Below are 26,256 nucleotides of genomic sequence, written 5' to 3' on the forward strand. Positions count from 1 at the left end.
AAGCATTGGAGCAGTATCTCTTTCACAGGAACACAGTGTTAAGCTGTGCACAAAAAAGAGCGTAAATTTTAAAACTTGGCAACACAACACAGGTCGACATGGCTCACTGGTGGAGCGACAATATTATCTAGTTAGCAGATCAACAACAGATATTTAGAGGTAACTTTTTTCAGGTACTCCAAAACAAAAATATTAAAAAAAAGCTTTGATCAGGACCCCGAGCTGAAACCTGGTATTGCATAGTAACATCTATAGTATATGGCTGCATTTCAATCATCTGAAGTTCTGGCGGTCTCTTCCTGTTGAAAGGGAGTTGTTCCCTTCTGCTGTCACCACATGCTTGCTCAGTAGGAGGGATTTCTGCAAAGTCAATGAATCGATGCATATGGCTGGGCTTCCTAAGACAGGTTTTCACCAGTTGCCATAATAAACTAAACGTGTTTGCACTGCAACTGCATTTCTTGATTTTCTCCTTAAATAAAGCACTGCACAGCTGAGATCTGAACTAGTTACTTTCTTTGAGGTGACTGAGCTAATCGCAACACCACCTCCTGTGTCCACGTATGCTCTGTTTGTCACCGAGACATCCGTGTCCGGGGATATACTTTGTGACTTGTGTGTGCAAGCGAGTGTAGATGTGTTTGTTGTACCATGCCTCTTAGTAAACAGAGTGGATGGATGAGTCTGGATTGTGCTTCTGACAACACCACACCTCATTATCAACAAAATCCTGCTGAGACTCAGAGAGGGAGAGGTGGAAGACCAGCAGGTGGGATTGTGGAGATGAATAGTTGATGGTATTCATTAAGAACCTTTTGATTGCTCACTCTCTCATTCTTTCGACACTAAATTATGCTGAGCACAGAAAACACTGCAGGATAATTCTTTCAGGTTTCCAGTTCACACATGGTTATTTAACAGTTTGATTTGGTTCTATTCTTATTATTAGAATTCTTATTAATATTATTTTTAATTATCTTGTCAAGTTTAGAAAGAGACATTCATCTGGATATAAGTAAACAAAAGGCCTGTTCAGACCTGGTGCTGTCATGTCCCCTGGCTGATGGAAGTAGACGAACCTTACAACGACCATTCACACTTTGCATTCAAATCTGACCTAAGATCTCACTTACCAGATTTACATACAAAAAAAAACAGGTATCAATGTCATTCACTCACGGGTTGGGTGCATCTGCCAGGGCTAGCTGGTTCCTGGGATCCTAACTGGTCGTGGCCGCCCTGGGCCAGTTGGGGAGCCGGTCTCCAGCAGGTCTCCAGGGGATTTGTACCACTACAGCCCCAATTTTAATGCAGTTCAGACATACAAACCTGCCTTCATTGGGAATTTAAAGCAGTGGTGAGCTCTCTGTATAATGTTGTGCATAGTTTGTTTGAAACTGACAGAGTAAAAACAAATGCTGTAAAAATTTTTGTTTTTTTATGACAAATATTGGTGTATAGTTTTATTATGTTTTAACTGTACCCTTAAATGTTTCCTATTTTGAACCCACATTCACTTTTTAGAGTTCCTGAAAAGTTCATTGAGCATGTTTGGGATATTTGTTCTTGTAGGGGTCAGTATGTTAATAATATAATAATATAGGTTAAAGTGGAGAAAAAAAAGGATTATCACATCAGATAGGTGAAATTGTTCTGAAAAGATACCCAATATACAGGTATGGTAAATGTTGGTAAAGGTAAATTAAAAGTATTCAAAAACTGGATTAGACACCTAGAACATAACCCAGACATACTTGTCATTTCTTTAGAGTTATTTGATGTAACTCTTGATAAAGTTAAATCTGTATCTTAACAGATGTGATACGAGAAATATAAAGGGGAATAAATAGTCTTTGGTTTTACAGAGGTCAGTGTCAGCGTAAAAACACTAAAAATTGTTACCTGTAAAGAATGCAGTGCAGTAAAGCACTTGGCTCGCTGGCAGCTGCTCTACACGTGTTTATTACACACACAGGGCAGCTCAATGGAAAAAGTGAGCATGCCAATCCACTGATCCACAGAATGTTTTTTTAAAGCTGTTTATAGAAGATATCTTTAAACTGGGGACTGTTTGGGGGGAATCATGTCAGGTCAGTGGGTGGTCCCTCTGGTTAGCAATAGACTGTGTTTCCACTGCTTTGCAGATTAATGTCCCAGACCACCTCTGAAGATTGACTGTTGTAAACACCATCATCAAAATATTTTGAAAGCGTTCATGCCTGTATTAAACTCCGTCTGGACATGAACAGGTCGCCTAGCATGGATGTAAGTGCCAGGTCTGAACGCGTTCTAGATTAAAATGATAAACAGAAAAATAGGGCTGCCAGTATTTTTCTAGACCTCCTAGTTGTGCTCGACATCTACTGCAGCTATGTAGATCCTAATAAAGCAGTCAGTGAGTGGAAAGGTATGTTCATCTGTCAGTCAAATCTGTGAATGATGCTGTAGGATGCATTAGCAGCACTTGACACATTTCAAGTATGAGTGAGGTCTTATTGTTTTATTGTGCTCCTGCCCATGGTGAGGCGCCATATAGATGTCTCTGTTGCCTGATGTGTTTGGTATGTGCTATCCTGAACTCTCTTTGTAAGAAGAAGTTCTTTTTTTTTCAGTTATCGACTTCAGCTTTTAAAGATTTGTTTATCAGCACTTGTGGCCTCTATTTAGTATTTTTTCTTTGAAAGTAAGCAAAAAGAAAATGGGGTGAGGAGTGGAGGAAGACATGCAGCACTGGTTGCCGTGGGCAAGACTCAATTCAGGGGCCAACCTCGCACCCGATTTCACTTCAGCTTTTGCCTGTGTTGACTTCAGTTTAGCACAAAGAAGACACTAAGTTCAACATCACGGTTATTTTCTCAATATGCAAAAGCTTAAAAAATTGTATTCACAACGCTCCATTGCTTGTATAGAACTCATTATTACACAAACATCAAGATTCTCAATGACTATTGCCATTATAGACATGAGGAATGGGTACTAACAACCCCAAGCAGTTCATTATCTCCTTTGGAGCCAGAAACTGGTTAAAGGGGTTTAACAGAGGAGAACGGAGAAACAAGTTTAATGGAAACAGACAGAACAGGAGAATAAAGCAAGAAAACAAGAAATATTCATTGAGAGGAAAACTGTACCAGCTAAGATTAATGTTGAGTTCTCTGCAAACCCACCAATTAGTCTAATGAGTTCAAGGAATTAGCAAAGGGCCAAAAACAATACACTTGTATTGTGTTTACATTTATGACCTTTAGTAAATGCATTCATCTGCAGCAGCTCATCTAAAATGTTAGACATTTAAACAAATCAAAATCCAAAACCAGTATCTTAAAAACTATCTAATGTTACTCTTTGGCTTTCTGATCATTGGACACCATGTAAACTCATTCTTATAGAAGACCTCAAGTAAACAGCAAGTGGTCCCCAAATCTCTGACTGTTTTATTGCCAACTATACAAAAGATGATCTTTAAGAACATGGGTAGGATTTAAAGGTGAAGGTAAGATTGAGGAGTAGGTGGATGGGAGAAATGCATTGGGTTGAAAAGAGAGAAAATGAGAGGGTGTTGAGGAGCTGGGGCTGAAGGTTCAGAGTGGACTGCAGAGAGAAAACCATCAGATTGAAAATGAAAGTGGACTTTAGGAAACCATAGGAGACTTCAGTAGACGAGTGCATACAGATCAGAAAAGAGGTCAAACGAAGAGAATATCAGCGTGAAAGGAAAAAAACAACTGAGATGCTAAGAATGACTATTCAAGCTTAGCAAGCGCTTTCCCTTCCTGTTCATTACTCTATCATTCTGCCTTTTTTACCTTTGACTTGTCACCTGTTAATCTCTCCTACAGCCTTTCTCAGATACAAAGGAAGGCCAGCCGAGTGTTTAACTCTATCTGTTGATGGTTTCTTTTCATCTATTGAAACATCATTCTCCAGACATCGACTATTAACAATTAATGGCTTGTATGTTTTCTAATTTATAATGCTCTGTCTAAGACAGAATAAAGTAAAAGATACCCAAAGTTATAAGTTTGTAATATTTAACTGCAGGTTACATTTGAAGCAATCAGGGAATTATTTGTTCTGATTTGAGACAGCTGCAACTGATGATGAGTGACATATGATAGTAACATTGATTTTTAGCTTAAGCCTGATTTAATGCCAACCCCACATAACCTGTACAGTGGTGGGATGAAGCCAGGTATATTGTTTAGGTTTGGGAATCATAGCAACAACATGGATGGTTGTTTATTTTTCCCTATGAAAAAAGGACAAGAACCTGTTTAGTTGATCGGTTGTTCTGTACTGCCAACCTATTAAGAAGTTCATCGGAGATGCCCCAATTCAAACCTGCCTGTGATTTCTGTTTTCAGGCAGCATTTTAAACCTCTTGGACCGTTTAGTCTTTTAGGCTGTAAATATGTCCGCAGCTCTTTCTGGTTTATCACTTTGTCTGGATCACCTTAAGACTTGAAGCAGGTTATGTGGACATCACCAATCCAGAGTGTGATTTGTCTGCTTTTACCTTTGAAGCCTGATGTGAGATGAGCATTGGAGAAAAATTTCGAAGGCAGACAATTCTTATTATTTACCTTTCACGTTAAAGGGTAGCTGCATTTATTGCGCAACGGTTGCTTTCAGACTTGCTGCTAAATCTAGCTTTTTAGTTCAAAACTGATGAGACATTTGCAATGGAAGCTTAAATATCATAAGGATTTCTGAATCCGCTTCCACTGTCAAGATTACAACTACTTGAAGGACCATAAAGATTATTTCCATTATGCCAGCACCAGCAGTCTGAACTGTTGATACAAGTCAAGATAGATATATGCTTTTATGTTGATTGTGCCAAACTCTGACCCTATAATCTGTCACAGCAGAATTTTAGACTCTTCTGACCAGAAAACATTTTTTCAAATTTGGTATGGCCCAATTTTGGGCCAAATCAGTGTCCAGTTTTTAGATGACAGGAGTGGCACCCGGTGTGGTCTTCTGCTGCCGTGTCCCATCCTCTTCCAGTTTTAATGGTCTGTGCATTCAGAGATGGTGTTGCACATACCAAATCCACATCAATGTAGCATTTTTAATCCACCAACTGCTATTTACTAAATATTTTCTCTTTTAACCTTTTTACATAGTTACACCAGTAGTACACCAGGAGACAGTAATAAAATAGCTGATCTTACCTGCCGCCATAAATGGGAAGGCCATCGAGCCAGTCATGTCAGAGTTCCCCGTAAGTCATAGGTCAGGCTATTTAGAAAATTCATTGCAACTGTTACATGTAAGATAATTCCCCGAAATGGTGACCCCCACACACTATTACAACACCCAAATAAAGAGATGAAATAATATGTGGATAAGATGGCGGCTACAATGCATGGAAAGTTATTGCCATGGAATCTTATGTTAACCAGACTGTGCATGTTCTAATGCGATACAGCTAGCATCTTCAGTGCACCAAAATAGACCTGTGAAAGTCACACAGTTCTAAATATATAAATATATAGCAGAGAAATGGCAGATCGGTCAGAAGGGTTTTTTTCAATAACTTATTAACTTTTGAATTAGGTCAACTGTTTGTTAGTTCTGAATATGCAAAGGTCCAAAAGTAACATACCCTGTCCTGATGCAGTGGAACAGTGAAATGTATGCCCAACAAGGGTGCGCCAGAAGCAAAAAACACAATTTAAAGATGTAACTAAACCTGATCTATCACAAAATGCACTTCATATTTTCATGTTTATATCTAGGAAACATATTTTAGATATATTCCAACATAGATAACAGCATCAATTTATGTATTTTTCCCAATAACTGTTTGGGTTTTGCTTTAAAACCACAGCCTTTGTTTTTCAGCCTAAACCTTCATATGTATGTCACAAGTTGATGTTAGAGTACCTTGGAAAGTCTTTTATTCTCCAGTGAAGCAGAGGCTGAAAACAGAACACTGTTAGTGGGTTGCGAACTTCTGATTTTGGTATCATTCTGTCAAAACCTTTGCAGATAAAACAAGGCTTAAGGCAAAAACAATATTTGCTTAGTGTTTTACAAATGAACTTAACCCTCCCAGTGAATATATTCTACATTTATGTGTCATTTTATATGAGGATATTATTTCACACATTGTCTTTCCATTCAACTGAAGCCTGAGCGATTACTCAGTGTAAAACTCCATATGCCGGCGAATAATTGATGAGAAGCAAGCAATGCAAAGATAAGAACACGCCATGCTGATAATTAGAATGATGGAAAAAGGATGTTTGCAAATCATATATGAAGATTGCTTTTCTCCTGCAACTACTCTTGGAGTGCAGTTAAGATTTCACACATGATGCAATAAAAACATGCTTGCGTGGTTAGGTAAGGCTATTAACTGCCCATGCCTGAGTGTTTTTATGAACACTTATTTGATTTGCCATATTTGATTTTTTCTTATCTTATTTCCTTGTTTGGCAGATGTGTAGTGTCACTGAAGAGACACAGAAATGTAACTTCTTTTCTAGCAAACCTCCAATTTCTTTTTGGGTTTCAACAAGATTAATCTGGAGTTCTGACAGCTATCTGCAAGGCTATCTCTGCACATCCACTCTGGAGCCGTGTCATTCCGATCATCATCTGGTCGCAGGTGTTTACATGCTTCACTGCTATGGTGTTTAAGAGGCAGTGCAAAGCAGGACAGAACAGTCATGAAGCCCAATGGGTCCTTTGACTGAATCACATCACACACAGATATACACATAGGTACACACACATTTTATCTCACAGTTTGTTTCCAGATCTTGGCATCATTGTGTTGGCACTGAAGGGTGCTTTTCTGGCGAGGTGCTCTGTGTGTGTTCATATGCACTTCTGTCCCTCACGGCTCCTCCCTATATCTCAGCAATTTGCTCCCTTTATCGCCATCAGGGGAGCAAATGGTTTCTATAGCGACAGGCAATAGAAATGTCTGTTGTTTTTTTTTCAGTTTTGAAGCCCTTGAGAGTGAAAGCGAGCTTGTGAGTAACTGTGTGTGTTTCTACACCACAAGTCAGTCAGGCTCAACACTACATTGTCATCCTGGATCAATTTACTGGGATTACAATGAGGTTTTATTCCATTATTATCCTATATTATGTTTGTTTTATTTTATATATAAATTCCTTTTTTATTTGTTGTTCTTCACATCTACAATTGTGTTATATGACCACACACACACACACAACTTAGTTTCAGACTGATATGCGTGACATTGTTTCACTGCCTCCTCGCCAGAGGTGGTAAAACCTCTAGACGGAACATGAAGACATGTGTCATAAGAACTCAGCAGATGGACACACACATTAACATGCTGTTGCTTCCTCAGAGGCATCCATGTCCTCTCTCTTTTTTTTTTACTTGCAGTTTTTCAGTTTTTTTCTTTTTTTGTCGTCTGATGTCTGTGAGGAATAAAAGTTAGCTAGTTTCATTATTCAGTTTTAACCTTGCTGCTATAGAAGGCCCACCTATGTGAGGGTCACTGTGTACTCTGGAAAGATGTGGAGTTGGCATTAGCCATTTTTCCTGTTCTGGCTGGGTAAACGAAATGAAAGCACAGTGAAATAGATGTTGCATCCGTCCGTCCGTCCGTCTGTTCGTCTGCCCACCAGTATAAAGATGGAAAAAAATTGACTGAGACGAGTATGTAATGTTGAAATGAAAAAATTGTAGGAACTCTATGGTATTCAGTTGTGAGGACAAAACGAGAACAATAATGTGTGATCATGCAGTCACACTTCATGTGAAATCATTTAATGTACAAACATATTGTTCTAAGTGAGTTTTAGCCCATAAAGTTATCACAGGTTAAGTGCTTAGTGACTGTCGTACAGAAGTGAAAGAACACCAGCATTTGTTTATTATAGCAGGTGTGAACTAACTTGAGCAGGATTCATTTTAGCATTGACACAGAGATGGGGACTCGAATCTCAGGCTTAGATCAAAGTTGAATTTATAATGCAAAAACACAAACTTCAGTCTTCACTTATTGTCAGTTGCACATATTGCCTTCTCTACAAGGTTGCAATTGTTTTTTTCTTTAGCTAAAACGTTTGGCCTTGCTCTTTATTTCAAAATTATTACATATCTTGGAACATTTTTACTGTTTAAACTTGACAACATATGTTTTAAATACAGATTTGTATAATTTCCTAACAGTGATGTGCAATGCGATTCATGACTGGTGAGGTGCAGACTCTTCTGGAGTCAAATGTACAAATATATAAACCATACAGAGGCTTATATTACGATTTTGACCATAGTTGAATCATCATAATCTTTTAATTAGGCTTTAATCAATTCCATAATGTTCAACAATTCAATAGCAAGAAAAGCAAAAGAATGTTTTATATAAGGTGAAATTTGACTAGCAATGGGCATACACCAAATGCCTACATCAGTCAATGTGTGTGACACAGCACTGTCAGTGGCAAACAGCAGTTAGCACCTCTCAACCCTGTTAAAGCTCTTTAAAGTACCCTAAAATAAAAGCAACCCCTTTGTGCTTATTTATATTTCTAGGTAAACATTATGATTTGATTATTAGATAAATAATTTACTGTACTTTATAACAAGGGTTTGCAGGTTGAATTAAATAGACATGAGGGTCAATGAGGCATTCTTGGCCGGTCACAGTTTCTGGTTTAAAAACACAAAAAAAGAAAAAGAAAATGCTTCAGGTTCTTTGTTTGAGGTATTGGTTTTGAATTCAACAGAAGATGACGGAATCTCTCTTGTGCATCAAACCATATATACCTAACCTTTAGCAGATTTGTTTGCTAAACTCAAAAAAGTATGTTGAAGTACATGGTCTTGGTTGACAGGTTTATTGATGATTGTGGGAAAATTGGCTGATTCTGATCTCTGGCTGTTTTATTCTTGTATCTCTAGAATTAGATTCTCTGGGAAAATATCATTTCTTAATGGTTCCACATTTCCGGTAACATAGGGGTAAGGACAAAAACAGTACACAAGTGAATTCTTAACCTACAGTAATGCCAGTTTCACAGGCAACCTATATTCATTTTAGACCCGAGACGTGACTTTGACTTCCAATGACAATTTAATAGCAAAGCTCAACCAATGTAATACTAATAATGACAGACTTTGTTATTCCATGTGTCACAATGTAAAGCTGATGAAAACTGATCCGCACGCAAAGTTTAATGTTGAGCAAGAGGGTATCATCTCTCCACTTACAGCTAATATAAAATCTTTTAGTGTAAACTGCAGCAGCACAGCTGCAACTGTGTTGTGATAAAGTTTAACCTTTAAATGTAAGAAGAGTTTCACAAGTATTGACCTCAGCAGCCATCTGTTGTGACTCATCTATCCTTTAACATTACAGAGCTAAGGCCAAAGGTGTAACAGCCTCTTTACGTGCCATTAATGGTCAGCATTTGGAATAGAGGACCCTAAATCTATTTAAAATAATAACAGTCTTTCAGTACATAACTGTATTTTAGTATGATAAAAAAATTGACCGATTGAGAATAAACTAACGGATCAAAGTAAACTTTCATTAATGAGATTTTCTCAGTAATATCTGTTCACTCTGACAAGTCTGAAGTTTGTTACATTTTAACGTTTGTCAATTAAATGTGAAAGCCTTAGTAGTTGTATATTGAGAAATGCATTCAAATCAGTGTATTTCATCCATCCAGCATCTCAATAAGTGATTTCAGATTTCAGTCGGTCCAGCGCAGTATTTGACTGTTTATTGTTTTTTAAATTTATCAGCAGATCATGCAGCCCACATACAGTTAGTGTCTGCTTGTGTGTCAGAAGTTCTCAGAAAAAAAAACAACTGCTGGGGCAGCTCTGAGTCTTTCATTGTCTTCTGAGAGATGGATTGGAGGCTGTCAATCATGTGTGCATGCTGGGATTCTTTGCCAAGGCCTCCACTGACTCTGCTTTATGGATGTAGGACACACAAACTCTATCTTCCTGGCAGACAAGCAAATACACACAAAACACAGACACTCATATTCTGCACTTCGAAAAATACCCTTTGCCAGCCTCCCTATGTTGTGAAATGGCTTTCCTCCAACCACAGCTATGTTTGTTATCCAGTCTACTCACACAGCACTAAGCAGACGCTGAGCCAGGCTCCCTGCCTGCAACGTAACCCTGTTTGATCCTGCCTCTAAACACACACAGACGCAAACTCATCCACTCCACCCTGCTGAGTGGCCGGCTTCAAGCTATCCACCTCTTGCCACCTGACAGAGTAAGCAGTCTGTCAGAAACATCAAACCAGGCTTTGCTTTAAGGTCCAATCCTCTCACAAATCCTCTTCTGTACCTTTAAATCTAATTTGATCTTTCAGAATCATCTTTTCTGTCTAATTTCAGCATTTCCTACAATTTTGTGATGGTTCCTTTGTATATGCTGGATTGTCTGTGGTCCATTGCAGTAGCAAAACCATTTTCATGTATATAGAGCTTTGATGGTTTTGTCAGCAGTATTTACATGTCAGATACTTTAGGCAAAGTTGTGATGGAGACAGATAATTTGTTTCGCTTGAAGGATCTGAGTAGAACAGCAGAAAAAGCTGTGATCTCAGTGGTTTTCCACTTGATTAAACCTTTTCTCCTTGGTTAGTATAAAAGTCCAGTGTGTAGCATATAGTGACATCCTAACTTCAAATTGCATACAACTTACTCCCAAACCATGGCGACCCTCAGTTAATGAAGTCCCTTACAGATATAATCAAAGTGCACACAGAGACAGATGCTGATTCGTTTAAGAAACTCTCAGATCCTTGTTTTAATTTATTTCTATTCAACTTTATTTATTTAGCACATTTTATATAGTTGAACATTTTAAGGTATTTCACAAGATGAAAGCAAACAGGCAATACATGGAATAAACAAATATAGGGAAATTAAATATCATATCTTGGAAAATAATTTTGCTCACAGAAGACAAATAAACTAAAGAAAAACTTGCAAATATGTATAAAACATGCCTGTAAAGAATTTTAAGCAATAATGCACAGTTATCAATAAGAAAACCTAGTGCTTTTTCAGATACGAAGGTTCTGCTCCAATTCTGGATCTGGAAATTCTGAAAACAGTTAGAAGGCCTGCATTCTGAAGGTGAAGATTTTTTATCAGGTTGAGGCGGATAAGATCTGTAAGATAGACAGGAGATGTGCCATTATTAGCTTATATGTGACAAGAAGAAATTCAAATTTTATCCACGGTTTTGACAGGTATCTTTTAAAGCAATGACTGCATCATTTTGGATTAGCTGTAAGCCTTTACATATATATAAATACAGAAAACAAAACCTATAATTATACTGCAATACTCCATCCTCGCAGTGACAAATGCATGGGTGATGCCGCATTTGTGCACACAAACAAGGAATTTGACTCTGGTGCACTTTGCTCTCAGTGAAGATTTTTTCTTTTTTCTTATAAGTAAATAGAAAAAAAAATAACTTTAAAATGTACATATCTACACAAGTGACTTTACAACAGAATATCATGTCAGATCAGTTCAAGTATGCATGGTGTTGTTATGGTCTCTGACTGTCAAATGTTTATCAGAGAAATAGCCTGGGGAAAGAAACTGTCTCTGTGGCGGCTTATTTTAGCAAACGGTGCTTTGTAGCCCTATAAATGTCAGATATTTGTTTTCATATTATGGTCTTACTCTTGGTGGTGTTGGTTTTGCTCCAAATCATAAAATTAAGAAACCTAGATGTTATGTTTGAGCCTGACTTGTCTCTTTAGTCTGATATTATTAAAATGTTTTAAGAACAGTGTTCATGTCTGTCTGTCTGTCTGTCTGTCTGTCTGTCTGTCTGTGTGTCTGTCTGTCTGTCATGAGGTTATAATAGCTCAGAGTAGATGCCTTGTGATATACTATAACTGATAGCAGTGAACTTATATGGGGAATGGTTTTGTGACATCACACCGCAGAGCATTTCCTTGTTGCCAGCTACAGTAGGCGCTACTATTGTGTCAGATTGTAACAGATCCAAGCTTCAACATCAGATAAAGCTGTGAAATGTGTGTGTGCTAAGGTTAAGGTCCCAGCATTTACCAAGGCACATTGTGAGTTAGAGAAGTGAAGAAATCATCTAATGTTGCTTGTTTTTTTTAATAATATCTCTGAAGCCGCTTGTTGCTCTGTGGATGTTGGGAAAGTCTACTAAAGCTAGGGACATTACACAGCTGTCACAATCTTCACACATTTTGAAAAGACATGGAGTTCATACTAACAGACTGGTTTCAGCAGATTGTTGTTACACTACTGAAAGACTGAGGATCATACACTTAACAACTCCACCTGCTGAGGGATCATAGAGTAGAGAGTTTGTCAAACAAAGTAAAGCCAACTGAATGCATCAAGCTCTCTGGAAACTGTCCCAAGGGCAACAGTTTAAAGAGTAAAACATTCCTGTTGGAGGCAGTGTTCTCAGAATTCAGAAAGGCTGTGTTTCTTTACCATCCTTCCCTAAAATAAAAGGGATGCAGTTCAAAATGTTTCATCTAATTTATACCACAAGTGAGTTTCTTAAATCTAAATTTGATGTGGGTAGTGTTGACTGCATTTGTAATGCTCATAAGGAGAGTTTGGGACATTTTTTTTAGTTTTTGTTCATGTGAGGTTGTTACTTGGACTTGGTATGGCTTTCAATGTCGACTGTATTCTAAAAAATGGATTATATCTACATTAAAATGCAACATATTGATTACATTAATAAAATGTGGAATTTATGATTGTGAGAAATATTTTATCTATAAATGTACACTAAGCTATTATCAAACGACCTGTTTTTGATAAATCAGGGAATTTTACAGCATTTTTATTTTTCTGATTATATCTGAGTGTCATCTGTTTATTGTGTTTTTTCCCTGTGTTCTAACTGTGTTCTGCTCAATGTAAATAGTTAGCTATTAGTTTGTGTTAGGCTCACTGTTATGTGTGCTTGACGTGATAATGTCATATATTTTCAGATGAAGTTTTCAAAGAAACATTCACTGCACTGCTGGCTTTGTGTCCCAGCCTCTCTTTTTCATTGGCTGTTAGCTACAACATGTTTGCTTTTGTTTCAGTAATCAGATCACACTGCCCAGCTCTGTCCAGATTTGGATCAAAGAAATTCATGTTTGATTGATTGAGACTTTAGCCCCTCTTACACTAACAGATCTTTAGTCCCCAACTGGGAATTGTGGGTAACATTTGGCAAAAACATTGCATAGTTTGTCCCCAGATTAAATCTAATATGAGACAAATTAATGTACAAAGAAATCATCCATTAATTTATTTAGGTTTCTTTTACATTTTTCCAGATGTCATGTGCACATCATAAACTGAGTAATTAGAGATGTTTTTTCTGATAATCCTCATTACCAAACGTATTGTTTGCCGGTTCATATAAATAGTGACTTCTGTGGATAAATACATTTTTGACATACTGGTGTTGTTTGATACATCCTGTATGGTCAGTCATATATTGCTCATTATAAATTTGTGAAATGTTTTGTATGCATTTCCAGTTAACTCCAAATCTTATGCTGTGCTTGAAGCATATTTTTTGGTAGTGCAGTGATTTCATGTTAATCATTCTGACTGCTAAACCTAAAATCATGTCAGCCCACGTTAAGAAGAAAAAGGATGACAAGGAATCAAATTTTGTCTCCTTCTTGTTGCTCATTAAGCATTTTCCTGATGCTCATCTGGGGATTAGAAAAATGCTTCATACAATTTAATAAAGTGAAAGTCAGTTTTCCACCTTTCACTCTCTGACCTGTTCCAGTTCTGTTGCCCACACACATAAATGTCAGACACCCTGGGTTTTAGCTTTATTGGTTGTCAGAAGCTGAGTCTTTGTACTACCCTGAACAGGTCACTGTTTATGGAACTGTACCTAGCTCTCCCTGGAAATGGCCAATATTTCTGTCACTTTCCTGTTTCTGTCGCGAGGATGAGCATTTCAGGCAATTATGCTACCCTTTCACAACAACACAACCAAGCACTAAAGAGCTGGGATAGCGGACACAGTCTAAACAAGCCGAAATGTTGAGCCATAAAATCAAATGTCCACTTTATGAAAAGCTTTATGTGGAAAGTTCAAAAAGTCATTGATGGCTGCTGAGCTGCCATGCTGCCTTTAGCCAAACAGGAATGAAGCCAGTCCATCTCAATCAGTTAAAGCATCACTGTAAAGTCTTTTACTTCAGTAGTTCAATTCAAAAACTAAAACTCATATATTAAATAGATATTTCACTTGTTTTTGTTCATTGAAATGCCTATGGCTTACAGCTAATGAAAAGCCAAAATTATTTTTCTTATTTGATTGAAAGGCAAACACTGACATAGAAAAGATGCACAGTCAAAACAAATAATAGCCCTTCTGAAACAATTGTGTAGGAAACCCTTTCAAGAGTTAAGGGGAGATTTACAAAGCGTGGACTGCAGCCGTAATCAGAATCCTCTTTTACAAAACAGACAAACCACCTCTAAGCTCTCTCTGGCCGTTCAAAAATCACAAGTAAACTCAGTGATATCCTCCACAGTTGTGAGTTCTCCAGCAGTGCAGGATGATGCCAGGTGTCATGCAGTCTCACCTTTTTACTCTTTTTGTCAGACATTATTCTGGGTCTTGTATACTCTTTTAAATCCTATGTCAAACTGTACATCATTAATACATTACTCCCCCGACTCGCAAAGCTAACTTGCCACTGTACAAATCAGCCATTGACTGGCTGTGGCTGTCTTGCTTGGTGTGTCAGGGACGTAACAGAGGCGGGTTGACTTCTACCTCTATGCTGCATCTGTCTTTTTATAAAAGACATGGAGAAGGCAAAAGATGCCTTAACCTTTTAAGCCCATTTATTTTCTACTTTTATTACTGTAAGTTCCCTTAGTTAAACATGGACCTGTGTGGTATCCACAGGAACATTAGAATCTTGGCTAAAAGCAGATATAAACCATATGAACACCAAATACAGATAAAGTACAAGCACTAGAATCAGAAAGTAAACAAATTATACAAAATGTCATCCCCTCAAAACTCCAGCTCAGCTGTTCATCATGGCTTCTACACACACAACCAGCATATCTGCAAAGGCAGAGATCTCACAGACTCCAAACATCTAAATTTTGTCACAATCCGTACAGGATTTACTTAATCGGCCGCAAAGGAAGATCAGAATTATCACTTGCGTTTGAAAGATAATTTTGAACATAACGATTATTTAAATATAGTTTGTAATTTTGGGGAAACTCTCTGTTAGATTTGGGCTATAGTGTTATTTTAAGCACAAACTTCACAAAGCTTAAGAGGTTTATCCCACCTTGAAGTTTTTTTGCAAAAGTGGCTAAAGCTTCAAGGCTTATCTAGGACAACAGCTATGGGCTTCACTTGTGTCCTTAACCAGAGACAATATCAGAAACATCTTAATTTGACTAAGGAGAAAAAAGAATAGACTGTTACTCGGTGGTCCAAATTCCTCTTTTCACAGGTAAGTAAAGTTTCAAATTCATTTGGAAATCGAAGTCCCAGAGTGTAAAAGAAGACTAGAAAGGCATCACTGGTCCACTCTGTTTTGTAAATTCCAAAGACAGCACAACTGTGTACCAGGAAACTTCATCATGCTTCCCGCTGCTGACCTTGCTTCATAGAAATGCTGACTTTATTTTCAGCATGGTACCTGACCACACTGCCAGTAGTACCAATACCAGCTTTAATGACCACGGTGTTACTGTGCTTGATTGGCTAGTAAACTGGTCTGACCTAAATCCCACAGATAATCTATGGAGTATTGTTAAGAGGAACATTAGAGACACCAGACCCAACAATGCTGTTGAGCTGAAGGTGACTATTAAAGCAACCTAGGCTTCTTCAGCTGGTCCATAAGCAGATCTCCATGCCACACTGCATTGATGCAGGAATTAATACAAAATGGATCCCGACCAACTACTCCGTGCAGATACGTACTGCCGTACGAGGACATACTTTTCAGTAGAATCGTATTTTTTGGGATTTATTGTAATATATTTCATAATATGGCATATTCTAATCTTCTGAGAAACTAAATTTGGGGTTTTTGTAAGCTGTAAACCATAATCATCAAAATGAACAAAAATAAGCACTTGAAAAATCTCACTGTGTTATGACTTGCTGTACACTGCTCAAAAGAATTAAAGGAACACTTTGACTCTACTTTGCTGAGCAGAGAGAACAGGGCCTATTAGAGGATGTGAGACCCTCAGGCCACACCCATGAAGTCTGTTTCTAATGTATGGGTCAGAGACGTTCACACCAGTGACACGCTGGAGGTCATTTTGTAGGGCTATGGAAGTACTCATCCTGTTCTTTACCCAAAGAAGCAGACACCAGCCCTGCCCATGGGTTATCCACCTCTTCTAGAGCAACTGCCTGGAATTTCCTCCATGCTCTTGATACTGTGCTGGGAGACACAGCAAACCTTCAAGCAATGGCATGTGTTGATGCTCTGTAGGGTTCAGATATTGCCTCTTACTACCAGTAGTGACACTGACCCTGGTCAAATGTACAACTACTGAAAACAAATGAGGGAAAAATGTATGTGGCCTCCACCTGCAATACCATTCCTGTTTTTGGGGTCGTCTCATTGTTGCTCCTTTAGTGCACCTGTTGTTAATTTAATTCATACCAAGACAGCTGACACTGATTTTCTGCCACTTAACTGACCAGATCAATATTCCAGAGTTTCACTGACTTCATATTATACTCTGATTAAAAAGTGTTCCCTTAATTTTTAAGGAGTGTAATATGGTTTTAACGTTTTGAATTGAATTACTCAAATAATTGTTTTTAATGTTATTCTGATTTATTATAATTTATTATGATGTGATCGAAATGTATTGCTTACTTTCCACTGGTTAGTTTTAGCTCTACTTGCACTGTTACCAGAGTGAGACCTTCAAAGACTGAGGTGAGCTGACTTCAGAAGAGCCAAAATGAAAGAAACCTCTTTTTTTCCTAAACTGAGGCCAAGCATAGATTAGAAAAATGTCTGTTGTGCTTCTCCTGGTCTACAATACGCAGTCTATCCACATTAGTTCTGATCACTAGCTGCCTCGAGGCTTTCTCTCTCCTCTTCCATCCTTCCCTCTCTCCTTCCCTCTCTTTGTTTACCACATAGAGGTTGATTTATGTCAGCTGCGCTTGGCAGAGTTGGGTGGCGTGGGCGAGATACAGCAGCTGAAGTGGAGCGAGAGAGGAGACGATGAGGAGGGATGAAAAGAGAAAAAAGTAAAAGGCCAAAATCAGAGGGATGTAGCTAAAAGAAGGAAAGTAAATGCAGAAGGTTTGGTGAGAACAGAGAGAATGGGAGGTGGGGGTGGGAAGCTGGGTGTGTAGATAGAAAGAGGTGTTGTGCAAGCCTCAGGTGTCTCCGGCTGATTTGTATTTTTTTATTTTATGATGTCTTTTTACGTCAGAACACAGGGCCTCTTGCTGCAGGGCCTCTGGCTCAGGGGCTCTTATTGTGTGTTTGGTTCCCATCCCGCTCATTATGTTTACACCACATCATATAAAACTTAAATGGTCCTGTATAGAATGGTATAAAATCTGTATGATGTTTTCTGCACAATACAAACAGTTGCCTTCAACATCAAAACAGGATTATGAAACAGAAGCTCAGAATTTCATGTTCTGTTTCCAGGTATTTATATCTCAGTCTGTTGCACAATATCATGTTTTGTAGCTGAAAGCATTTCTTGGTGCATAAGAAAAAGAGAGGGATAAATAGAATAAATTTGGTAAAACCAAATATTTAGTTGTGAATCCTTGGCTGGAAATATTTACATTACCTTCTAATAAAATGGCAGTTTTCTTTTGAAAACCTTTTTCCAGACTTTAACCCTTTAACCAAAAGAAGCAAATGTTGAACTTGTTGATGGTTTTAGCTGCAACCCCATCCAGTCTGTGGACGTCTGCCGCTCCTCCAGAGTTATCATGGGTCTCTTGGCTGCTTCTCTGGTCAATGTCCCCATACCATGGCCAGTTTAGGTGGACCAGAGAGAATGGGAGGTGGAGGTGGAGGTCTGTGCCATACTTTTCCATTTTCAGATGATTGAATGAACAAAGCTCCTTGAGATGTTCAAAGCTTACGACATTGTTTTTTGGGTTTTTTTACCTAACCCCGCATTCAACTTGTCCACACTGTTCTTTCTGATATGTCTGCTGTGTTACCTGGTCTTCATGATGCTTTGCAAATATATGTTCATTCACTAATGTTCTCTAACAGACGTTTGCCTACAAAGTGCTTAATAAAATGGCTCCCATCTGCTTGACACTGAATGAATTTTGTCAAGACTCGGGTCAGTCTGGTCGTCAAGGGATTACAGGCTAGCAGTACCTTCACTACGCTCAAGACTGTCCAAACTCTTTTTATGTGTCTTTAGATGATGGTGGAAGGACCTACCGAGCGCTATCAGAACAAGAAACTCTTGTTACCCTAGCACCTACCCTGTACTTTCCTACCCCCTCTACTGCATCTCTTTCTTTCAACACTTCCCTCCATGCCTGCTCTCCATTTCTGTACTGTGCCCCTATCACTGTGACAGAGCCTGACTAGTGGTCTCCCTTCAAGTAGCTTATTGCTAGCTTTCACATTAACTGCATTTAAGTATCCTCATTTTATCCTCAAGTCACTTTGGATAAACGGGTCTGCCAAATGCATAAACATAAACCTCTGAGGCCTTAACAGAACTGTTGCATTTATACTGAGATTAAAATACACACTGGTGGAGTTGCACTTGATTTTGTTTAGGGGTACATGAGTAAAGAGGACTAAACATACATGTGCACAAGAACAAAGTTTAGTGCAGTTCTGATTGTTTCCGAGAGAAAGTGATTGAAATATTCACAGTTTGCAAAATGCATTCAGATTCTGGAGTCTGAAATATTCTATTAAATTTGATTTATTTTAAAATACAAACTGCTAAGCCGCATTTACAGCAGACTGGAGGAAGTATCAGCTGGTGTCTACTTGGTATAAATTCATATATTAAATTTCTGACCATTTTTATGAACCCGCAGGTTTATTTTCTTCAAATGAACTGTCCTTAACCTGATTAAGATTTTCCTAGAAGCAGGGTCTTTATGGTCCCCCCCCCCCCTCTCTCTATTAACACCACAAGAACTTAGAAATAGATATCCTTATAACAACTATCTTAGATAAGATAATATATGCAAGATTACAAGGCAAATTCAGGGCAGAGTTTGTGGCACAGAACATTCTGATTGATCAAGTATTACAAGTGTCTGATGGCACTTTTTCTTTCAGTCATCTCCTGAATAATCTTCACCTCAGCTGTTTTCCAGTACAACCACCAAATGAGACACACAGTCCACTGTCATCTCATCAACCCAAGCCTTATAGTACTCTAATGCCACGCTTTGCGCGGAAAATATGCAGTTCAGATGATTCATGAAGCAAACATTCAACAGCCACTGTATCAAATGCAACTGTTTATACAAAACTCATTAAAAACAATGTATGTGTGTGCTGGAATGGATTAAAAGCTATTTAAGTACAGCTTTAGTTTATTTTCCAAGAATTCATAAACGGGCTCGAGAACAGAACAGATTATTCTAATCCAGCTAATGGTGGTCATGGAAACATGGATAACAAATTCCATCCATCGAAAAGCTGCTCTGCTATCTCACTAAAAGAAAAGTGTTTACCTTGTGGTAGGTTAAATTCAGAAAATTACCAAGTCTGAATGACTCATCCTCTGAAAACTACTGAGTGTTTTCAGATGATGAGAACCTCTGTAGCACCTCCAAGGAAAATTCCCCCAGCCGCTGATTTCCAGATAAACTACATACAAATTAATCTCTACTTCTCTTTCCCTTTTTTTCTGCAGCTGGTCAGTTGAGCCAGTCAGCCCATTTCTCCCTGCAGCTGCCCTACACTGTGCTGGGCCTTGGCCGCAGCGCCAACTTTCTGGATCACCTCTTCGTTGGCATTCCCCGACAGCCTGGAGAAACGGTGAGGACGCATATTTGAAGACATGACAGGGCTGCATTAATAAGAGGGCGGCTCAGGGCTCCCAGCAGGAATGAGTACAGGCTGTGCGGGGTTTACAGATTATCATCTGGTGGAGCAGGAAAATTGGAAGATCATCACAGTTAAAAAGCTTAAGAAACAACACATTTAAGCCCCTACACAAAACATAACAATAAATGCCAAATTGAGTTATTTCTGAGCCTCTCTCCCTTTTGAGTAGCGCATGCCATGCGTGTCTCAGGTACTTTATGTCTATGTATTAAGTTTAGTCTGCGAGAGAGAAGAAACAGCTGCAGAATCATCATATTAAGAGCCAAAAAACTGTCCAAGAAAATCTCAACTAATAGAATAATTCATGAAAACATTTAGCATTTCAAAGCACATAGCAGAAGTTTTGTTTTCTAATTCATCTTTTTATCTCAAGTAACTTAGATCTTAGAATTATATTTTAAAAATTCATAAACGTCTTTCCATTTACTCATTCGTTTATCAAATCAGGAATGCTGGGGAGAAACAGCTAAATCTATTAGGATGGTCTTAATCCTCTGCCATCCTTTAAGGCTTGGTTTGGATTTTATACAGCTGTTTATGCAAGAAAATGTGATACCTAGTTGTCAAGGAATGTGTTCTAGCAAACTGTCTGCTAATGAGAGCAGCTCATTAGACAATGTGAGAAAGATGCCATCCCCACATCTTTTAAACACTAATTATATGTTTGTATCAGCTGAACACAGTTTAAATCCCAGCACCAATCAGTATGTTTCTCTCCAGTTTTCCTTTTTGTTTGCCTACAGATGTATGGCTCATCTTCCTAAACACACATTACTCGTATATTCAAATTTTTCTTTAACTTTGCATCTTCTCCTTAATGAGCACCAGTGAAATATTTTCGCTTGTCATAAATAGTGTTTGGCCATACCTTTTATAGCACATTTTCTGCCTACACCTCATTACAGGTGTAAAGAGATCTACTTTCAAGGGTTAAGTGTGCATTTAAAAGACAAAGGTTACAAATCAGACAATATATAGATACTTGGTGGCATAATACAGCACTTTAAAATGTGGAATTATTCACAGCTAGGCAGGAGCCGGTATGAGATTCTCACAGTTTAATAACCTTGAGGAAAATCCACAGTTTTACAGTATTTTAAAAAATGAAAACAAAATGTAGAAGGTGATCTAATTCCATTTATTTAAAACAGAAAAGCTCCAATTATTTCAAATATTGTTAAAATAAGGTATCATCTATTACATTTATTCCCATTATCATCTTAATACATAAACTCAAAGGGATAGTTTAGTTTTTTATTATTCCATGTGATGTTCTGTAAAGTGGTAATAGTAATGTAAATGTAGTTCCCCTACCTGTAATAACTTCATAAATATATGTTTATTTTCCATGGGAAAAATGCTATGTTAGAGGATATTAAACTGCTGTATCAGTCTGCCTTTTGAGCTGTAACTCATCAGTCCAATCCAGGTCCACCAAGAATGGAGTAAAACTTTAGTATCTGCAATAGGCAGTCATTTTTCTACATTCAAGATAGTACATCCCTGTGTTTTTCCAGGGCTTGTAGCTGTTTGGAAACTATCCTGGTGGACCAACAAATCAGTTTGATACAGTCAGCAGCTTCAGCCTTCCTATTTTCATGTAGTAACACAGTTATTCGGCTAGGAAAATAGCAGTTTCTTGTGAAAGAGTGTAAGTCTAACAAGCAGATATTAACTGGTTTGTTAGTCATCCTATCTGCTCAGTGACAGCCTGCAATCAGCTGCTTAACAGACATGCTTGTAGTATTAAGACAATGTTGGCTCTATTAGAGCATTGGATGGCACTTCACTGTCTGGGTTTTTAACAGCTAGAAATATTTCCAGACTGCTAAATTAGTCTTTACGTTAGAAGTTTAGGAACCTTCTCCCAGCCTGCTGACTGGCAGTGCACAGAAACATGTGGGGAAGGGTCAGTGCCACATTATTCTATGGCTCCACACAGCTAAGGAAAACTGTGGCTTTTTCTCTGGCATATCATTAAAGGATCTTTAGACCTGATGGAAAACTTTAGCCGTTTTTGAAACTGTAATTGTTTAAAATTTTGTGTATCTTTATACTGGGAACAACCTATGTCCACTCACAGCATTTCTGTTCAGAATAACAATAAATCCATGTTGGAACTGCCTCAAAACCAAATCTTTGTTTAACATATCTGGAAGCTCACAATGCATTAATAATTCTGGAAGCAGCCCAGATGTGCTTCCCGCCATACAACTGGCTAACATCAAACTAATATGGTGAATAATGGAAAGGTTTTGTTAATGTAATTTATTCTTCTCCCACATTTCTATACTTCACTACCTCAAATGTCGTCACTCTTCAGCTCAGCTCTCTCCCCATCTCTGCATTCATCTCCAGTTCTGTTTCCTCTCCCCATACACTTGTCACTCTGAATATTAGGAACAACAGAGCCCTTTTTCTCCTCTCCCGTGTGGTACCAAGGTCTTCGTCAAGCAGCTCATTTAAATTGCAGATGAATCAGTCCAACAAACTCTGCAGCTGTAGTGCAGCTCAACCAGGCTGCCTTACCATCCCTTTTTTAGAGCTTTGTTTCTATATACTTTTATATCATCCACTGTTCCACTTGTCCTCTTCCTTACCCATTCCTTCTACAAAGTGACTTAATGAACGATGCAGCCTTTTCTACAAAGTGGACTTTTCAGAACCTCTGGGAGGAAAAAAAAAGTGGAGGGACTGCATTAAATCTACAATGGCTTTGAGGAAAAGCTGGGCCTCCACAGTAAAGAGGACAATATTTATAAATCCTTGCCACTGTGACATCTTATTACTTTTTTTTTTTAGCAAGTTTAGATCTTTTTGTTTATCTACGTTCTTGATCTCTCTCTGTAGTTTCTGTTCTATTTTTGATCCAATTTTCCCTTCTGACCTGAACCACAGTGGTAGGAGTTCCTCCTTTCCTTTAACCGGTGGGTTGCCAGTTCAAACGCCCTCTCTGTCCGTCTCAGTCGTGGGTCCTTGGGCAAAGACACTTCACCCAACTTGCCTGCTGATGGTGGTCAGAGGGTCCGGTGGCGCCGATTGTATGGCAGCCTCTCTTCTGTCAGTCTGACCCAGTGCAGCTGTAGTGTAGCTCACCACTGTCAGTGTGTGAATGGGTGGATGACTGATTGTAGTGTAAAGCACTTTGGGGTCTGGGGACTTGATAAAGTGCTATACAAGTGCAGGCCATTTACCACGTCTTATAATTTCTCACATATAATAAGGGTTTCTGAATGCTGTTTCACTGAAGGAGAAGGTCTGTAAAATGTGTGGAATATAATATATATCTTCTTTCCAGAGTCTCTTGTCTTTTACCTTCCTCTTCTTTCCTCCTCATCTTTCTTGGTGAGTATCTCTCCTCCTGCTTACTTATCTTCCACCCAGGGGATTTCCTTTGCTGCTCGAAGTGGTTTACTTCACTAATCACTCCCCTATTTGTCACTCTCACCCGCCATGTCTGAAACCGCCTCCGTCGGCTCTCTCATAGTGTGCTAGTTTCCCTGGCTTTGAACCAGAGTGTCTCTTGTTCTCTCTGAAGACTTGGGAATATTTTCCTCTTCCAAACAGGCAGCAGATCAGATCAGATCTGCTCCCAGGCAGCAGCAGTAGAAGTAGAGGCTGACTCGCCTCCAACGTCGCTCCCCCGCCAGTTGCCACACGGATGGTTGGTGCTTTCTAAGAGCTAAGTGACAATGGCTGGTGGCAGAAATTAGCTTTTTACTTAAAAAGCATTGCCATTGCTGCACGCTTATTTAAAATAGCTGCAAGATATGGTTCCTCTCTGTTAATGAGGATTCCGAAATCACAATTAAAAAGCAGCTGCACTTCCATATTCTGCCAGACATCGGACTGGAAATGTTAAAGATCCTCCAACTCCAAGCATTATTGTGATCTTGGAATCACTGATGTGTTGCCTCTGGATATCATTAAACTCATAAACTCCTAAGGATCCTGAATCTTGAACATTCTTTGTTTAGTGCATTTAATAAAAAATGTAGATAGAAAGACCAAAGTTAGGTTCCTACACAGACCTTAAAAGGTGTGGAATTTGATTTGATCATTGATCATTGATACAGTAAGTATGGAAAAAGAAACTGAAATTCTAGACTTGATTATTTATTCTTTGATGCAAAAACAATAATGGCTTTCTACTTAAATTAAATTTTGATCATGTCCTTTTATCTTTGATTTGCCACATAAAACTCAAGGTTTTGTTAGGTTTCCAAATGCAGACTCTTTCAAACATCAAAAATCGACTGTTTCACTGTTATCATTTTTTAATTTCTATTGATTTGCTCCTGGACCTTTTTAGTCCAGGGTTGTAAATTGGGCCTGTAGTTTTTAAAGTCCATCCAGTTTAGATGCCAGATGAATAATTCTTTTTTATTTTACAAACAAAATAAGAGGATCAGACAAAACAAACTATGATTTAAGAATCTGTATATAATGTAGAGTTTCCAGGTCCAGGTTTATCCAGAAAGCAGAGTTAGTGAGAACTCAGATTAAGTTCTGGGGTAAGCATATGCATACCCTGGGTTTTCGGTTTCAGAAAGCCAGGCAGTCAAGTTACCCCTACAGCTTACTCTGTGAACCAACCCTGCTTGGTAGCAGGGTTTACTGAACTAACCCTGGGTTTGCTCTACTTTTTAGCTGAGATCTGTAACAAGGAAAATGGCAGAAATGGCGTGATCTTTTCTGGAGGAGCCTGTAGACGTTGAAGCGCGAGTACTCCTCAGAAATCTCCATCAGGAGAGGATAATCAGACAGCAATTAAATTTCTTATTATTTTCTGGATGAATATGTTTTCGAGCATTACCTTTTTTCGCCACATTCAATAATTTATCTCAATAACACAAAGACTGCATTTTGTTTTTATTCCAAAGGCAGCGTTTTGTGTGACATAGGTGATGCTAAAAATCTTTCAAACGCATCTGTCATGCTGTCAGGAATGTTCATGTTGCACTTCAACTGACAATCTAACTTTTTTAAAGTTAGATTGTCCTCCTTAGCAGTGTGGTCTGTGTCGCTACTTCTCAGGCAGGATACCGGATTCAATCCCTGACCGAGATTTTAGTTTAGTTCTGTTTTTTTACGTTATCATCAGGTATATAAATAGCTGAGGTTTAGTTAAATTTTATTATTAAACAGAGCTTTAGACAGTGACTTGGACATTTATATGTAACATTGCACTCTGAGAAACTGTTGGCACCCCTGCTGTAAAGTTTAGTGGTGTTCCTTAGTTACAGACACCGTAGACTTATGAAAGAAGAATCCCACAGTATTGCAGGTATCAATGAAAGCATGCTAATTCTGCTATTTTGCAGCAGCAACATTATTGCTTTTCTTCTTAAATATGTGCCGATGTTCTCCAAATGCCATTTAATTTCTAATTCATCAACGAGAAATACGCACTTCAAGGCTTCTTATTTCCTCACATTGCCATGGTGTTATCTGCCTTCCATTGAGGGCTTCTTATTTACTCGCACTCGTGCTTAACTCGGCGACTTTTGCTCAGAGTTGAGTAACCCAAGTGTTACCCTGTGTTCTGAAACCGAAAACCCTGGGTATGATTTTGTGGAGTAGGTCTACTCAGGGTATGTGCTTTCTACTTGGAACTTGTTAACCCTGCTTCCTGAAATGAGACCAAGATGGAAGCTAACAACCTTTCTGGATAAATGATTCTTAATGGCCCTCACCTGAGTCATGTGCTTGCCCTTTGCCAGTAGTGGCTTCAGCTTACAAAAAAAACTTATAGGTTCCTATAATAATATAGCATTCAGATAATAAAAATAAACAATCATCATTTATATTTCTGAAAGCATTCTTTGTTTACAGCATTTTTTCACACCTGCCTAAAACTTTTGCACAATACTGTATATAGAAATACATGCGTTCATTTATTAATATAGTGACATCTAGTCTGTCTTTAGTGAATTATTTTGAAAATCTGGATGTTGTGCTCGTTCTGTTTCCTGGTGGTTCGATATGATTCATGCATATTGACTCCAGCCGTAGACTCTGGTCGAATGGCCGTCCGCATACCGCAGCACTTGTGCTCTGCCATCCGATGAAAGCCAACATCTTCTAACTCTGCTACGTCTTTCTCTGATAGTGACTGAAACATATCTAAAAAATATCAGATTATTTTCTACTGTCTGTGTTGCGGCCATTGTAGC

The 26,256-nt window shown here is 38.5% G+C and overlaps 1 protein-coding gene across 1 annotated transcript in view; it reads left to right on the plus strand.

Moving 5' to 3' along the window:
• Window positions 1–26,256, plus strand: part of itfg1 (integrin alpha FG-GAP repeat containing 1) — a 213,706-nt gene that overhangs the window by 168,148 nt on the left and 19,302 nt on the right. The window contains exon 15 of the mRNA XM_047362733.1: window positions 19,887–20,011. Coding sequence (XP_047218689.1) covers window positions 19,887–20,011 — 125 coding nt within the window. The remainder of the gene's footprint in view (window positions 1–19,886; window positions 20,012–26,256) is intronic.

Source organism: Girardinichthys multiradiatus, chromosome 4 (genome assembly GCF_021462225.1).
Source record: "Girardinichthys multiradiatus isolate DD_20200921_A chromosome 4, DD_fGirMul_XY1, whole genome shotgun sequence".
Taxonomy (NCBI): Eukaryota; Metazoa; Chordata; class Actinopteri; order Cyprinodontiformes; family Goodeidae; genus Girardinichthys; species Girardinichthys multiradiatus.